Here is a 17,558-nt window from a genome sequence, read left to right as displayed (position 1 = left end):
GAAAAGGTTCTGAGCTCCCTAGCAAGAGTAGGGAACCAATGAACCCTGGAAGGGTGTCGCCACACCCGGAGTCAGACAGGTTTCCTTTTTGTGTTCTGGTTGGGGATGAGGAGGAATTGTCCCCTGCATCTGACATTCTGGAGTTAGAGGTAACTGGTGAAAATTTTGGGACTGCCCAACATAGGGACCCCACTCTGAGGGAAGCCTTTAATAATGTCACAGTTATTGACGGGGTGGTACAGGAGCCGGGTGCAGACACAAGATTTCCCCATTTTCTGATGAGTGGGGAGTTGTTATACCGGGTCACGAAAATAAGGGAGGAGTTGGTAGAGCAGTTGGTAGTGCCGGGTCCATATAGACGGAAGGTGTTGGACATGGCCCATTCCCACATCTTGGGTGGACACCTAGGGGTGGAAATGCAGGAACGGGTTGTGCAGAGGTTCTATTGGCCTGGGTGTCACCGGGAAATAGTGAACTATTGCAGGTCCTGCCCTACATGTCAGCTAACTGCTCCCACTCCTCATTTCCGGAACCCCCTTGTGCCACTGCCCATTATTGAGGTGCCATTCGAGAGAATTGCCATGGACTTGGTCGGTCCCTTAGTTAAATCAGCCCGGGGCCATCAGTATATATTAGTCATCCTGGACTATGCCACACGCTATCCTGAGGCAATTCCTCTGAGAAATTCTTCCTCGAAGAATATAGCCCGCGAGTTGGTCCATGTCTTTTCCCAGACAGGTCTGCCGAAAGAGATCCTGACTGACCAGGGGACACCTTTCATGAGCAAGGTGATGAGGGAGTTATGCAAAGCCCTGAAAATCTCCCAGTTGAGGACCTCGGTGTACCATCCCCAGTCAGATGGCCTTGTTGAGAGATTTAACAAGACACTGAAGAGTATGCTGAGAAAAGCTATAGAGAAAGACGGTAGAGACTGGGATTGTCTCTTACCCTATCTGATGTTTTCCATTCGTGAAGTTCCACAGGCCTCCACAGGGTTCTCACCGTTTGAGCTTCTATATGGCCGACATCCGCGAGGACTCCTGGATATAGCCAAGGAAACCTGGGAAGCCGAAGTCACGCCCCACAGAAGCGTCATTGAGCATGTGGCCCTGATGCAGCAGAGGATTGCAAAGGTGATGCCTATTGTGAAAGAACACCTCCTCCAGGCACAAGAAGCTCAGGCCAGAGTCTACAACCGATCTGCAAGAGTGAGGCAGTTCAATCCGGGAGACCGAGTTCTCGTGTTAGTTCCGACGGTGGAGAGCAAGTTCTTGGCCAAATGGCAAGGGCCATATGAGGTTGTCGAGAAACTTGGTGAAGTAAATTATAAAATTCACCAACCAGGAAGACGGAAACCATTCCAAGTGTACCATGTCAACCTCATCAAGCCGTGGCAAGATAGAGAGCCGACAGTAACTCCATCGTTGTTAAGCAACCCAGAAGGTGAGGTTGGAGCGGTTACTATAGCGGAGACGCTATCGAAGACCCAGGAACAGCAGTGCCGGGAGTTACTCCAGAAAAACAGGGACCTGTTTTCAGAGTTGCCGGGACACACGAAGGTCATAGAGCACGAGGTCCTAACAGAGCCACATGTGCGGGTGAACGTGAAGCCCTATCGTATTCCTGAGGCTCGTCGAGAAGTTATCTCCAAGGAAGTGGAGCGTATGTTGAAGCTTGGAGTCATTGAGGAATCCAAGAGCGGTTGGTCGAGCCCAATTGTCCTGGTCCCAAAACCTGATGGAGAGTGGAGGTTTTGCAACGACTATCGGAAGTTGAATGAGGTCTCCAAGTTTGACGCTTATCCCATGCCCCGCGTTGATGAGCTCATCGAAAGGCTTGGGCATGCCAGATATATATCCACCTTGGATTTGACAAAGGGGTATTGGCAGATCCCCATGGCACAGGAAGCCAAGGAGAAGACGGCCTTTTCGACACCTGATGGATGCTTCCAGTATGTCCGGATGCCGTTTGGCCTACAGGGAGCTCCGGCGACCTTCCAGAGGGCTATGGATAGAGTCCTTGCACCCCATAAGGCCATAAGGCCTACGCTGCTGCATACCTAGATGATATAGTCATCTTTAGCCCGGACTGGGAGAGTCATCTGGAGAAAGTCCAAGCGGTGTTTGATGCTCTAAGAGAGGCGGGGTTTACAATAAACCCGAAGAAGTGTGCCTTGGGTAAGGAAGAAGCTAAATACCTAGGCTATATAGTGGGTCGTGGAGAAATAAAGCCCCAAATCAGGAAAGTGGAGGCAATCCAAACATGGCCGAAACCACTCTCCAAAAAGCAAGTTAAAGCCTTTCTGGGAATCGTGGGATATTACAGGAGGTTTATCCCGAACTTCGCCACAGTGGCTGCGCCTCTGACTGATCTGCTAAAGGGGTCAAAATCGGTGATGGTTAAATGGTCCGAAGAGACAGAGTCAGCCTTCCAAGAGTTGAAAGGGGCTCTATGTAAGCAGCCCATTCTGATGGCCCCAGACTTTAATAAAGAATTTATTCTTCAGACAGATGCCTCAGATGTTGGGGTAGGAGCAGTCCTTTCCCAAGAGCTACATGGGGAGGAGCATCCTGTTCTCTATCTGAGTAGAAAGCTGTCCTCATCTGAGAAGAACTACTCAGTCATGGAAAAAGAGTGTTTGGCCATAAAGTGGGCGGTGGACACGTTACGGTACTATCTGCTGGGTCGTAAATTCAGACTGATATCTGACCATGCCCCACTAAGATGGATGAGGGAAACAAAGGGTAGAAATGCTATGGTCACCCGTTGGTTCTTAGCCCTGCAGGACTTTAGTTTCCATGTGGAACATAGGGCCGGAAAGCTGCACGGTAATACGGATGCCCTATCAAGAATCCCTTGTTTAGTGGGGAAAAGTGCCAAGCCCCACGGCTTTAGGCAGAGGGGGAGGTATGTAGCATGGCTAAAGGGTGTGTAGTCGACGGGAGGTATGTGCCATATAAGTGCCTTGTTGCTGTAATGTAGCCCGGAGTATTTCTTTGTTCTATATAACCATGTATATATGTGTTCCAGGACCTGTGGTGATGTCAGACCACATGGCTAATCATGTGATGGGTTACTGGGTGTGGTTAGCTCTATATTAGACAGGCTAATGCTTAACACAGATGATATGTGTGGAGGTGCTAGCCTCCAGTGTGTGTTCTTGGAAGCAGACAGGGCAGTTGTCTGCAGAGCTCTCTGTGCGGAGCAGCACAGAGGCTAACGGAGCCTGAAGGACTGGACACTTTGTTTTTCTTTTTCCTGAACTAAAGGCTATTTGTTTGCTGTTATTTTTCCATGTGGTTTATGAGGTAATAAACCCTGTGAACTTTTAAAGAAACGTGCCTCCTGAGTGTCAGCCATCACACCTGAGTGAGTGAAATCCCTACAACATGTTCCCGCTTAATTGTAAAGTGCTGCGGAATATGTTGGCGCTATATAAATAAAAATTATTATTATTATGTCAAAAATTCTATAACAATTCATACAGTTTTTACTGTATCTAAATTGCGGTCGAGCACAGAAAATCTTGCATAGATGAAGCAAAGATGAACCATTACTGTTGTGAATTCTGCTCTTAGGTTCCCTCCGGTGGTTGTTGGTGGTAGTGCAGTTGTCCCTGGGTTGCTATCCTGGGCAGGTGTCCCTGCTGATTGCAGCTCTGACTGGGGTATTTAGGTGTGCAGGATTCATTATCCCTTGCCAGTTGTCCATTGTTCTTGGAGGTTTTGCTTCCCTGTCTGGTTCCTCCTGCTCTGCTGCAAAATCAGCAAAGATAAGTGTCTGGTTTTTGTTTCTGCAGCACACATGCTGTGTGCTTTACAATTCAGTGCTATTCATTGTTTTTTCTTGTCCAGCTTAGACTGTGTTGGATATTTCAGTCAAATTGGATTCTCAGGAGATGCAGATATACATTCCATGTCTTTAGTTAGATGGTGGAATTTTTGTATTATCTGCTGTGGATATTTTTAGGGTTTTAATACTGACCGCTTAGTATTCTGTCCTATCCTTTCCTATTTAGCTAGCGTGGCCTCTTTTGCTAAATCCTGATTTCTGTCTGCGTGTGTCTTTCCTCTAATACTCACAGTCAATATTTGTGGAGGGCTGCCTATCCTTTGGGGTTCTGCTCTGAGGAAAGATAGAATTCCCATTTCCATCTATAGGGGTATTTAGTCCTCCGGCTGTGTTGAGGTGTCTAGGATGTGTTAGGTACACCCCACGGTTACTTCTAGTTGCGGTGTCAGTTTAGGGTTTGCGGTCAGTACAGGTTCCACCTACACCTGAGAAAGTCTCATGCGGCTCCAAGGTCACCGGATCCTAACACATTACATGATGAAGATCTGCTGTCAGGGACCACCACTAGGGGGAGCTGAGGATCTGGCTGCATACGACCTATACATGGACCTCAATAATGAACCTGTATCCAGTGGGCTCCAGAGCGCCCCTTAGTGTAAGCACAGAGATGTAGCTCTACTTCTCTGCAGGAGATTGGGCAGGGCTCTGATGGGAATGATCACAGACTAAGAATTTGTAACATATTTAGATAAGGTAAATGTGATCAGTGCTCATGACACGTGAATTACTCAGCTATAGAAATATGACCCCTAGGGTTGTCTCTGGAGAGATGGCTGCTGGAGATAGCAGGCTACTAATATCCACCTCTCTCTGTGGGTATCACTGACCAGCCATCATGTAGAGTCTTTGCAATATAGTAAAACAGACGGTCATGGCCGGCGTCACATGATGGGACTGGTTGGTGAATTAGACTCATGATTTATTGCTGTCAAATTTCGAAACCCTGCACCAGACCCCGCTAACGTCCCAAATGCACTGCGACCATAGAACACACAAAACTCTTGGTCTCCTCAAGTTTATTCACTTTAACAGATCCATATGAGAATTGAGGAGAAAGAACATTATGAGGATCTGAATATTGCAGAAGATCTACTACAGACTGTGGTCATGGACAAGGAAACTACAGTTACAGATAAGTGGCAAAGACAGGTCTACAGAGGACGATCCACCAGACATCATAGGATATACAGATTTGGTCTACGTCCATTGGTGTCTTCATTCGTTATCTGCCCGGAGTCTCCCGCCATCTTCACCTTATCTCTATTAGAAGATCTGATGGAAGACAACACAATGAATGATGAGGATGCGGTTCTGCAAGGTATCATTATATTTACTACATTTATTAATTTTTAATCTAGTTTTTGGGTGACGGATGTGACAAGTGTCAATTCATTGACTTTAACATAATATACAATTTGAAGTGAAGTACTGCTGAGGATAGATATAGATTTAGTTTAGTTTTTCTCTTAAGAATCTGAAAAAATTAAAATAAAAAACTAAAAAAAACAAAAACATGTCGAGACATGTTTGAATCTGATTGAGGTGTGATCAGAAGGATTCAGGCCGTGGTGAAAACCAATGGTGGATTTACAAAATACTGATAAATAAAAATGAAAATTTTAGGAGCAAGACAGTAACAATGCAGTGAGATGACAAGAATCTGCATAACTAATCACATGCTAATTAGCTGCAAGTCACATTTATGTATGAGACAGCTGAAATGATTGTCTAAAAAATTATGGTGGTCTCATGTTCAAAGCAAAAGTGGATGGTGAGATATGGAGCCTGAAAGTCAAAAGTTTGAAACATTATTACCATTCTGGTGATAGATTCATTTAGATGTTCTAACATTGTATTGATGTTTGGAGCCAATCTGTGAGCTTTAAGCTTAGGGTTTTCACTTTGCTATTTCTTTGCTAAACTTTCCACCTCTCTTCTGTTTCACTTTAGTAAGTAGGCTGTATATTTATTAACAGTAATTGCTTTATTCTTTGGTATTTTGTTAGTTACTTTACTCACTGTAGCATCTTTCCTTTGTCCAGCACACTTCTCCTCTTGTAGGTAATTCACACTCTGCTCTGCCCTTTGGTTCTTTAAGAGGAATATGAAGCAACTCGAAGGGCATTTAGGGAGTTTCGGCCCGAGTTGTCATCTAATAGTTCTTTGGTTAGACTTCTGTAGACCCCTTGGCGCTGCGGTATCAGGATATCTAGTCTGTACAGGAACCAACAGGCTCAGTTGTGTTTTTTTAGTGTCTAACCTATTAATCCCTAATAAGTTGATAAACAGGCATAACCTAAATGCTGCCTCCTGCTAATACAGGGGCTGCACGGTGGTGCAGTGGTTAGCACCACAGCCTTGCAGCGCTTGAGTCCTGGGTTCATACCCCACCAAGGATAACATCTGCAAAGAGTTTGTATGTTCTCTCCGTGTTTGTGTGGGCTTCCTCCATGTTCTCCGGTTTCCTCCCACATTCCAAAGACATACTGATAGGGAATTTAGATTGTGAGCCCCATCGGGCACAGCGATGACAATGTGTGCAAACTGTAAAGCGCTGCAGAATATGTTAGCACTATATTAAAATAAAGATTATTATTATTATAATACGGACTGTATCAGATGTGGTGCTGGATGTTGTGACTTGCTGAGGTTTTCCATATTTCTGCCATGCTAACGCTTCTGAGGTGGTGATATTTCCACAGCTGCATGGGTGACATCCTCCACCTCTGCGTTGAGCTTCCACTGAGCCCCCGCTGTCAGGTGAGGATGCCATCAATAGTGCTCTTGTATTCCCACATTTTTCGATCATGCTCTAGTGACAGAAGGATGGTATTTCGTGCTGGCAGCCGGGACCCAGACGGATGGCCACCCAGTAATCAGCACTTATAACAAGGCACAGCCTCATGTGTGCCATACTGCCCAGAGGCAACCACAAGCTGTCCTTGGTGGGAGGTGTATTGTTTGGGTCCTCAGTATTGTCTATATCCTCTGTATCCCTCCAATGATGCCCTTGAGATGCTTTGAGTGCCACCTTGCTGTGAACACTTGTTGCTCTTGATCCTGCTCCTCATACGCCTACTCATCCTGCAAAATTGTCCCCTGGCTGGACGTTTTTATACCTGGCTGCTGTTGGTAAAAAAACCAAGACAAGTGTGGACTTCTAGCCTGATAATGGTGTCAATGGTCTTTGTTCCTCCTGTGCCACCACCTCATCCATCATCGACTGAAGCTTTGTTTTTCTTGAAGGCATAGAAGTGGGATAGGAACAATGATGATGGCGCCATCAGCACTGCCCATGTTCGTGGAGTACTAGAAGCACTGCAACATGGCACACACGTCCAGCATGGAGGTCCACTCATTGGTCACGAAGTGCTGTTGTTCCGCGGAGCAACTTATTGGTGTGTGCTTCAGCTAAAACTCTAGTATCACCTGCTGCTCGCACAGTCTCTCCAGCATGTCCAAGGTGGAGTTCCACTTTGTGGGTACATCACATATAAGAAAGTGATCGGGAAGGCAGAAGTGAAGCTGCAGGCAGGTGAGGAGCAGGTGCAGGATGAGAATGATGAAAGCGCACATACACTGCCCGCACTTTCAGCAGCAGCTCTGACATATCTATGTAATTTTTAAGACTGCTCTGCACCACCAAATTCAGCATATGCGCTGGGCAAGGGATGTGCATAAAACCAGCAAGGACAGGAGCTGTTACGAGATTTCACCCATTATGGCACAACAGCAGACTGGGCTTTTAAGTTTAGTGGCACCAACCACACATCTGTCTATTGTTTGATCTGTATCCACATCTCCTGTGTAGAGTGGGATTTGCCCCCCAAACAGATGAATTTCAGAACAGCCTGCTGTAGTTTATCCCTGGCTGTGCTGAAGTTGGTAGTGCAGGTGTTACGTGGATGAGGAGGCGTTGTAGGAAATGAAGGAGAAGGCAACATAGACAGGGAAACATTCAAAAAACAACCAGCAAACCTTGGTGGTGGGAGGACATGCACCAAAACATTTTCTGCTTCAGGCCCAGCCACCACTACATTTACCCAGTGATCAGTTCGGGAGCTATAACGTCCGTGCCCATGCTTACTGGTCCATGTATCGGTGGCTATGTAGCAGCTGATGTACATGCTAGGGGCCGCCCATGGTGCTTTTGCACCCTTCTCCCTCTTTTGCAGCCCGTTCGCTCCTTTGCACCCCGCTCCTTCTTTTTGCATCCCGCTCCCTCTTTTATACCCTGCTCTCTCTTTTACACCTTGCTCTCTCTTTTTCAGTGCAGCTGGAGCTCGATGGGGATAATTCTGGAGATGCTGCAGCCAGGGAAGCAGATTTAAATCATGCAGATGGAGAAACATTCAGCTTTTTTATGTTGTGCGTAAAACGGCTAATAGGACACTTTGAAGAAACTGCCACAACATTGGATCCACCACAAAGCAACGTAATGCCGAGCTGTCTTTGCACCTAAAATGGAGATGTTTCTGACCACTGTACATTATGCCCCCCAGACCATATTCTTGGAGAAGGACTGGTGTGAGTTTCCAGTTGAAAGACTCTTCATGCCCATGTGGTCTCCAGATCATTCTTCACCTATTATTGTGTCCAAGACAAAATTAGGACACATCTCTGCATTGGACAGATCTCCAATCCTGCCTCCGTTGCTGTTTCTGCAACAAGTTGGCCTTTAATTCCGGTGACATAAGGTCAGTGGAGCATCAGTAGCCGGATGTTTGGTTTGTAGCCTAATGTCATGTTGGCACCTTTTGAAGGCTTGTGTAGATGCTGTGTGACATCGTGGGCTCGATAGGTGGCATCTAATTTCAGTTGCAGCACAGATTGGATCACAACGCCCCATTCTTCTAACATCCCTCTGTGCAGAGTTTTGCGTCTGCACACCTCTTCCTGTATTTCCAAAATGTCGTCGTTCTCCTAATCACAGGGACACACAACGCTGACCACTGCTGACATCTCGAACTACGGACATTGCGATCTGCCAGAGTGACAACCACCATCTCTCAACTCAAGGACATTATGCTCTTCAGTATGCGACAAGTGGAGATTGATGTTGATGAGATTGGCACGTTGATGAGCAGGAAACATTGCACAGAAGACACATGCTGATAAAAACTGAGAAGATGAAAAGGCATCCTATTGTTACGTGTTGTGAATTCCGTTCTCGGACTCCCTCCTGTGGTCATGAATGGTACTTCGGTGAGTTCTGTTCTTGGACTCCCTCTGGTGGCTTTGAGTGGAACTGCTGGTCCTTGAGGTTGGCTTTCTCAGCTGCCCTCGTTTATTGCTATGCTGGCTTCTCTATTTAACTCCACTCAGATCGTTACTTCATGCCAGCTGACAATGTCTCAGTACTGGTTCAGATCTCTCTTGGATTTCTCTGATGACCTGTCTACTCCAGCAGAAGCTAAGTCCCTGCTAGTTCATTTGTTGTTCATTGCGTTCTGAATATTTTCTTAGTACATGCTAAGTTCTAGTCCAGCTTGCTATCATGATATTTCCTTGCTAGCTGGAAGCTCTGGGGGTGCAGAGTTGCACCTCCACACCATGAGTCGGTGTGGAGGTCTTTTTGCATACTCTGCGTGGTTTTTGTAGTTTTTTGTGCTGACCGCATAGTTCCCTTTTCTATCCTCTGACTATTTAGTGAAGACTTGCCTCCTTTGCTAAAACCTGTTTCATTCCTGTGTTTGTGACTTTCCTCTTAACTCACAGTCAATATTTGTGGGGGGCTGCCTTTTCCTTTGGGGAATTTCTCTGAGGCAAGGTAAGGCTTTGTTTTATATCTTTAGGGGTAGTTAGCTCTTAGGCTGTGAAGAGGCGTCTAGGGAGAGTTAGGTACGCTCCACGGCTATTTCTAGTGTGTGTGATAGGATTAGGGTTTGCGATCAGCAGAGTTCCCACTTCCCCAGAGCTTGTCCCGATTTCTAGTTTAACCATCAGGTCTTTCCGGGTGCTCCTAACCACCAGGTCCATAACAGTACAGCTGGCCCACAAAGTGTTAATGCATCTCAAAAGAGGGATAAGAGAAGTTCTGAGCCCATTTTTTTTTCTTTGCAGTGTGTTTTGTCTTTCTTTTCCCCTTAACCTCTGGGTGGTTCAGGACTCAGGTGTTGATATGGATATTCAAGGTCTGTCCTCCTGTGTGGATCAACTCACTGCAAGAGTACAAAGCATTCAAGATTATGTAGTTCAGAATCCGATGTTAGAGCCTAGAATTCCAATTCCTGATTTGTTTTCTGGGGATAGATCTAAGTTTCTGAATTTCAAAAATAATTGTAGACTGTTTCTTGCTTTGAAACCCCGCTCCTCTGGTGACCCCATTCAGCAAGTGAAAATTGTTATTTCTTTGTTACGTGGCGACCCTCAAGACTGGGCATTCTCCCTTGCGCCAGGAGATCCTGCCTTGCTTAATGTAGATGCATTTTTTCTGGCGCTTGGATTGCTTTATGATTAACCTAATTTAGTGGATCAGGCAGAGAAAGTCTTGCTGGCTTTGTGTCAGGGTCAGGATGAAGCGGAGGTATATTGCCAGAAGTTTAGAAAGTGGTCTGTGCTTACTCAATGGAATGAGTGTGCACTGGCAGCAATTTTCAGAAAGGGTCTTTCTGAAGCCCTTAAGGATGTTATGGTGGGGTTCCCCACGCCTGCTGGTCTGAATGAATCAATGTCCTTGGCCATTCAGATCGATCGGCGTTTGCGCGAGCGCAAAGTTGTGCACCATTTGGCGGTGTCCTCTGAGCAGAGGCCTGAGCCTATGCAATGTGATAGGACTTTGACCAGAGCTGAACGGCAAGAACACAGACGTCAGAATGGGCTGTGTTTTTACTGTGGTGACTCCACTCATGCTATCTCTAATTGTCCTAAGCGCACTAAGCGGTTCGCTAGGTCTGTCACCATTGGTACCGTACAGCCTAAATTTCTTTTGTCTGTTACTCTGATTTGCTCTTTGTCATCCTACTCTGTTATGGCATTTGTGGATTCGGGCGCTGCCCTGAATTTGATGGACTTGGAGTTTGCCAGGCGCTGTGGTTTTTTCTTGGAGCCTTTGCAGTATCCTATTCCATTAAGGGGAATTGATGCTATGCCTTTGGCCAAGAATAAACCTCAGTACTGGACTCAGTTGACCATGTGCATGGCTCCTGCACATCAGAAAGATATTCGCTTTTTGGTGTTGCATAATTTGTATGATGTGGTCGTGTTGGGTTTGCCATGGCTACAGGTTCATAATCCAGTATTGGATTGGAAATCAATGTCTGTGTCTAGTTGGGGTTGTCAAGGGGTACATGGTGATGTTCCGTTGATGTCAATTTCTTCTTCCACTCCTTCTGAAGTACCTGAGTTTTTGTCGGATTACCGGGATGTATTTGATGAGCCCAAATCCAGTGCCCTACCTCCTCATAGGGATTGTGCTATTAATTTGATTCCTGGTAGTAAGTTTCCTAAGGGCCGACTTTTCAATTTATCTGTGCCAGAACACGCCGCTATGCGGAGTTATATAAAGGAGTCCTTGGAGAAATGACATATTCACCCGTCTTCGTCACCGTTGGGAGCAGGGTTCTTTTTTGTGGCCAAGAAGGATGGTTCTCTGAGACCCTGTATAGATTACCGCCTTCTCAATAAAATCACGGTCAAATTTCAGTACCCTTTGCCTCTACTGTCTGATTTGTTTGCTCGGATTAAGGGGGCTAGTTGGTTCACCAAGATAGATCTTCGAGGGGCGTATAATCTTGTGCGTATTAAACAGGGCGATGAATGGAAAACAGCATTTAATACGCCCGAGGGCCATTTTGAGTACCTGGTGATGCCATTCGGGCTTTCTAATGCTCCATCTGTGTTTCAGTCCTTTATGCATGACATCTTCCGAAAGTATCTGGATAGATTCATGATTGTATATTTGGATGATATTTTGGTCTTTTCGGATGATTGGGAGTCTCATGTGAAGCAGGTCAGAATGGTATTCCAGGTCCTTCGTGCTAATTCCTTGTTTGTGAAGGGGTCTAAATGTCTCTTCGGAGTTCAGAAGGTTTCCTTTTTAGGCTTCATTTTTTCCCCTTCTACTATCGATATGGATCCTGTTAAAGTTCAGGCCATTTATGATTGGACTCAACCTACATCTGTGAAGAGCCTTCAGAAATTCCTGGGCTTTGCTAATTTTTACCGTCGCTTCATCGCTAACTTTTCTAGTGTGGTTAAACCGTTGACTGATTTGACCAAGAAAGGTGCTGATGTGAATTGGTCCTCTGCGGCCGTTGAGGCTTTTCAGGAGCTGAAGCATCGTTTTTCTTCGGCCCCTGTGTTGCGTCAGCCAGATGTTTCGCTCCCTTTTCAGGTCGAGGTTGATGCTTCTGAGATTGGAGCAGGGGCTGTTTCGTCTCAAAGAAGTTCTGATGGATCTGTGATGAAGCCATGTGCTTTCTTTTCTAGAAAGTTTTCGCCTGCTGAGCGTAATTATGATGTTGGCAATCGGGAGTTGTTGGCTATGAAGTGGGCATTCGAGGAGTGGCGACATTGGCTTGAGGGAGCCAAGCATCGCGTGGTGGTCTTGACGGATCACAAGAATCTGACTTATCTCGAGTCTGCCAAGCGGTTGAATCCTAGACAGGCTCGATGGTCGCTGTTTTTCTCCCGTTTCGATTTTGTGGTCTCATACCTTCCGGGTTCTAAGAATGTGAAGGCTGATGCCCTTTCTAGGAGTTTTGTGCCTGATTCTCTGGGAGTCCCTGAGCCGGCTGGTATTCTCAAAGAGGGGGTAATTCTGTCTGCCATCTCCCCTGATTTGCGGCGGGTGCTGCAGGAGTTTCAGGCTGATAGACCTGACTGTTGTCCAGCGGAGAAACTGTTTGTCCCTGATAGATGGACTAGTAGAGTTATTTCTGAGGTTCATTGTTCGGTGTTGGCTGGTCATCCTGGGATTTTTGGTACCAGAGATTTGGTGGCTAAGTCCTTTTGGTGGCCTTCCTTGTCACGGGATGTGCGTTCTTTTGTGCAGTCCTGTGGGACTTGTGCTCGGGCCAAGCCCTGCTGTTCTCGTGCCAGTGCAACCGCTTTTGCCCTTGCTGGTCCCGAAAAGACCCTGGACGCATGTTTCCATGGATTTTATTTCAGATCTTCCTGTCTCTCAAAGGATGTCTGTCATCTGGGTGGTTTGTGATCGCTTTTCTAAGATGGTCCATTTGGTACCCTTGCCTAAGTTACCTTCCTCCTCTGATTTGGTTCCATTATTTTTTCAGCATGTGGTTCGTTTGCATGGCATTCCGGAGAACATTGTGTCGGACAGAGGTTCCCAGTTTGTTTCTAGGTTTCGGCGGTCCTTTTGTGCTAAGATGGGCATTGATTTGTCTTTTTCTTCGGCTTTCCATCCTCCGAAAAATGGCCAAACCGAACGAACCAATCAGACTTTGGAAACCTATCTGAGATGCTTTGTTTCTGCTGATCAGGATGATTGGGTGACCTTCTTGCCATTGGCTGAGTTCGCCCTTAATAATCGGGCCAGTTCGGCTACTTTGGTTTCGCCTTTTTTTTGTAATTCTGCTTTTCATCCTCGTTTTTCTTCAGGGCAGGTTGAGCCTTCTGACTGTCCTGGTGTGGATTCTGTGGTGGACAGGTTGCAGCAAATTTGGACTCACGTAGTGGACAATTTGACATTGTCCCAGGAGAAGGCTCAATGTTTCGCTAACCGCCGTCGCTGTGTTGGTCCCCGACTTCGTGTTGGGGATTTGGTTTGGTTGTCGTCTCGTTATGTTCCTATGAAGGTTTCTTCTCCTAAGTTTAAGCCTCGTTTCATTGATCCTTATAAGATTTCTGAAATTCTCAATCCTGTGTCATTTCGTTTGGCCCTTCCAGCTTCTTTTGCCATCCATAATGTGTTCCATAGGTCGCTGTTGCGGAGATATGTGGCGCCTATGGTTCCCTCCGTTGACCCTCCTGCTCCGGTGTTGGTCGAGGGGGTGTTGGAGTATGTGGTAGAGAAGATTTTGGATTCTCGTATTTCGAGACGGAAACTTCAGTACCTGGTCAAATGGAAGGGCTATGGTCAGGAGGATAATTCCTGGGTTGTGGCCTCCGATGTCCATGCTGCCGATTTAGTTCGTGCCTTTCATGTGGCTCGTCCTGATCGGCCTGGGGGCTCTGGTGAGGGTTCGGTGACCCCTCCTCAAGGGGGGGGGTACTGTTGTGAATTCCGTTCTCGGACTCCCTCCTGTGGTCATGAATGGCACTTCGGTGAGTTCTGTTCTTGGACTCCCTCTGGTGGCTTTGAGTGGAACTGCTGGTCCTTGAGGGTGGCTTTCTCAGCTGCCCTCGTTTATTGCTATGCTGGCTTCTCTATTTAACTCCACTCAGATCGTTACTTCATGCCAGCTGACAATGTCTCAGTACTGGTTCAGATCTCTCTTGGATTTCTCTGATGACCTGTCTACTCCAGCAGAAGCTAAGTCCCTGCTAGTTCATTTGTTGTTCATTGCGTTCTGAATATTTGCTTAGTACATGCTAAGTTCTAGTCCAGCTTGCTATCATGATATTTCCTTGCTAGCTGGAAGCTCTGGGGGTGCAGAGTTGCACCTCCACACCGTGAGTCGGTGTGGAGGTCTTTTTGCATACTCTGCGTGGTTTTTGTAGTTTTTTGTGCTGACCGCATAGTTCCCTTTTCTATCCTCTGACTATTTAGTGAAGACTGGCCTCCTTTGCTAAAACCTGTTTCATTCCTGTGTTTGTGACTTTCCTCTTAACTCACAGTCAATATTTGTGGGGGGCTGCCTTTTCCTTTGGCGAATTTCTCTGAGGCAAGGTAAGGCGTTATTTCCTTTCTTTAGGGGTAGTTAGCTCTTAGGCTGTGAAGAGGCATCTAGGGAGAGTTAGGTACGCTCCACGGCTATTTCTAGTGTGTGTGATAGGATTAGAGTTTGCGATCAGCAGAGTTCCCACTTCCCCAGAGCTTGTCCCGATTTCTAGTTTAACCATCAGGTCTTTCCGGGTGCTCCTAACCACCAGGTCCATAACAGTTACGCCCGATAATCGCCAAGCATTCTATACAGATTTTTGGGTTGGGGTAATCTACTGTTGTGTGGTCAATCCCTCTCTCATGATCGATTGTGTTACTTACAGGGTTGAGGCACTGCATCTGACAGTCCTTTTTACAGCACTTCAACATGTCAGAGCAATCGTCGTCCTTGGTGCACACGGAGTCATCCACCGAGTCACAATCTGTATTTGAATACTCAGGTTCACAACCTCCAATTTTAACTGCAAAACATCAATGAAGAGGTAGAAAGTGATAATCAGGTTTATCATCATGCTGTGACGCCATCATCCATGCCAATCATCCACCTCACTCATCCTGCTATTAGAGTGGACACAAAGTCCTCACACCTTCATCAAATGTTCTTCATAGTCTACAGGAACACTTAGGGCCCAACTCAATAAGGTGTAAGAGGCCCATAGTTCATTACAAGTGTGGTGTGCCTCTGCCGGAGATGTACGGGGACTGGAGCATACTATGGGTGAAAGTTGGGCCATAGACTGGACGTAACTCTTCATAAATTCACCAAATAAATGAAAATGCCAAAAGTCGCAATATTTTTGTACAACTTCTGAGTTTTGCAAACATTTTGTGACTTATTAAGGTGTTTTACACTAGAAAAATGGTGAAATACAATAGTAACTCAATTCTTCATTTTTCTTTTTCACAGTCTACAACAAGCTGTAGTCTCAGGAACTGGCGATGAGTGGAGATCTCTAACGAAGATAACCCGGATAACAGCAATCATTGCCAAGTGAGAACTTCCAATCACTGCCTATTCTGTCATGGTTCCCAATGGCAGGGACTCAGGCAAAAACGGACTAGCTCTAGGAATGATGGAATCTCAGATGACCGCGACGCTGAACCTAACACGCAACTAATAGTAGCCAGGGGGTGTGCCTACGATTATCCCTAGACACCTCGCACCAGCCGGAGATCTAGTTACCCCCTAGTAGAGGAATACACAGACCTGGCTTGCCTCCAGGGAAACCCCAAAAGTGATAGTAGCCCCCCACATATAATAACGGTTAGGTAAGAGGAAAACACGTACGCAGTATGAATATAGATTCAGCAAAGAGAGGCCCTCTGACTAGATAGCAGAAAATACAAAAGAGGACTTCGCGGTCACCTCAAAACCCTAAACAGCCATCCTGAAATTATTTTAACACCGTTATCAACTCATGACACCGGAGTAGTAATTTCAGATCACTAGAGCTTCCAGCAGCAAGAGAAATATAAATGCATGCTGGACAAACAAACACAAAAAATGCCAAAGATCCAACTTAGCTGAATTGCAGACTTGGAGCAGATAGCAAGCAACAGAGGTGCTCTGGTAACATTGATTGCCGGCACTAGAATGACTGAGAAGCCAGACTAAATAGGAAACTCCCAGTTTCCTGATGGGAACAGGTGCAAGACAAAAGTCAGCCAGTACCACCAGTAACCACCAGAGGGAGCCCAAAAACAGAATTCACAACAGTACCCCCCCCTTAAGGAGGGGGCACCGAACCCTCATGAGAACCACCAGGGCGATCTGGATGCGCCCTATGAAAGGCGCGAACCAAATCAGAGGCATGAACATCGGAGGCAGTCACCCAAGAATTATCCTCCTGACCGTATCCCTTCCATTTAACCAAATATTGAAGTCTCCGTCTGGAAACGCGAGAGTCCAAAATCTTCTCCACAACATACTCCAATTCACCCTCCACCAGCACAGGAGCAGGAGGCTCAACAGAAGGAACAACCGGTACCTCGTACCTCCGCAACAACGACCGATGGAAGACATTATGAATGGTGAAAGATGCTGGTAGGTCCAAACGAAAAGATACAGGATTAAGAATCTCCAAAATCTTATAAGGACCTATGAACCGAGGTTTAAACTTAGGAGAAGAGACCTTCATAGGGACAAAACGAGAAGATAACCACACCAAGTCCCCAACGCGGAGATGATGACCCACACGACGATGACGATTAGCAAACTGCTGAGTCTTCTCCTGAGACAACTTCAAATTGTCCACCACATGACTCCAAATCCGGTGCAGTCTATCCACCACCGTGTCCACTCCAGGGCAATCCGAAGATTCCACCTGGCCAGATGAAAAACGAGGGTGAAACCCTGAATTGCAAAAGAAAGGAGAAACCAGAGTGGCAGAACTGGCCCGATTATTGAGGGCAAACTCTGCCAACGGCAAAAAGGCGACCCAATCATCCTGATCAGCAGACACAAAACACCTCAAATAAGTCTCCAAGGTCTGATTAGTTCGCTCCGTCTGGCCATTAGTCTGAGGATGGAATGCAGACTAAAAAGACAAATCAATGCCCATCCTGGCACAGAACGCTCGCCAGAACCTAGACACAAATTGAGACCCCCTGTCAGAAACGATGTTTTCCGGGATACCATGTAAACGAACCACATTCTGAAAAAATAAAGGAACCAACTCAGATGAAGAAGGCAATTTGGGCAAGGGTACCAAATGAACCATCTTAGAAAAACGGTCACACACCACCCAAATGACGGACATTTTCTGAGAAACCGGGAGGTCCGAGATAAAGTCCATAGAGATGTGCGTCCACGGCCTCTTCGGAATAGGCAAGGACAACAACAATCCACTAGCCCGAGAACAGCAAGGCTTGGCCCGAGCACAAACATCACAAGACTGTACAAAGGCACGCACATCCCGAG

At 46.3% G+C, this 17,558-nt stretch overlaps 1 protein-coding gene across 1 annotated transcript in view; it reads right to left on the bottom strand.

The window, feature by feature from the left end:
- Positions 1–4,853: 4,853 nt before the first annotated feature.
- Positions 4,854–17,558, bottom strand: part of LOC143808837 (WAP four-disulfide core domain protein 15B-like) — a 42,713-nt gene continuing 30,008 nt past the window's right edge. Inside the window, exons 2-3 of the mRNA XM_077291938.1 lie at positions 14,960–15,099; positions 4,854–5,124 (exon numbers count right to left, since the gene is read on the bottom strand). Coding sequence (XP_077148053.1) covers positions 5,116–5,124; positions 14,960–15,099 — 149 coding nt within the window. The 3' untranslated portion in view covers positions 4,854–5,115. The remainder of the gene's footprint in view (positions 5,125–14,959; positions 15,100–17,558) is intronic.

The sequence above is a fragment of the Ranitomeya variabilis genome, chromosome 2 (assembly GCF_051348905.1).
Source record: "Ranitomeya variabilis isolate aRanVar5 chromosome 2, aRanVar5.hap1, whole genome shotgun sequence".
NCBI lineage: Eukaryota > Metazoa > Chordata > Amphibia > Anura > Dendrobatidae > Ranitomeya > Ranitomeya variabilis.
This window is presented reverse-complemented; position numbering and strand designations above follow the sequence as displayed.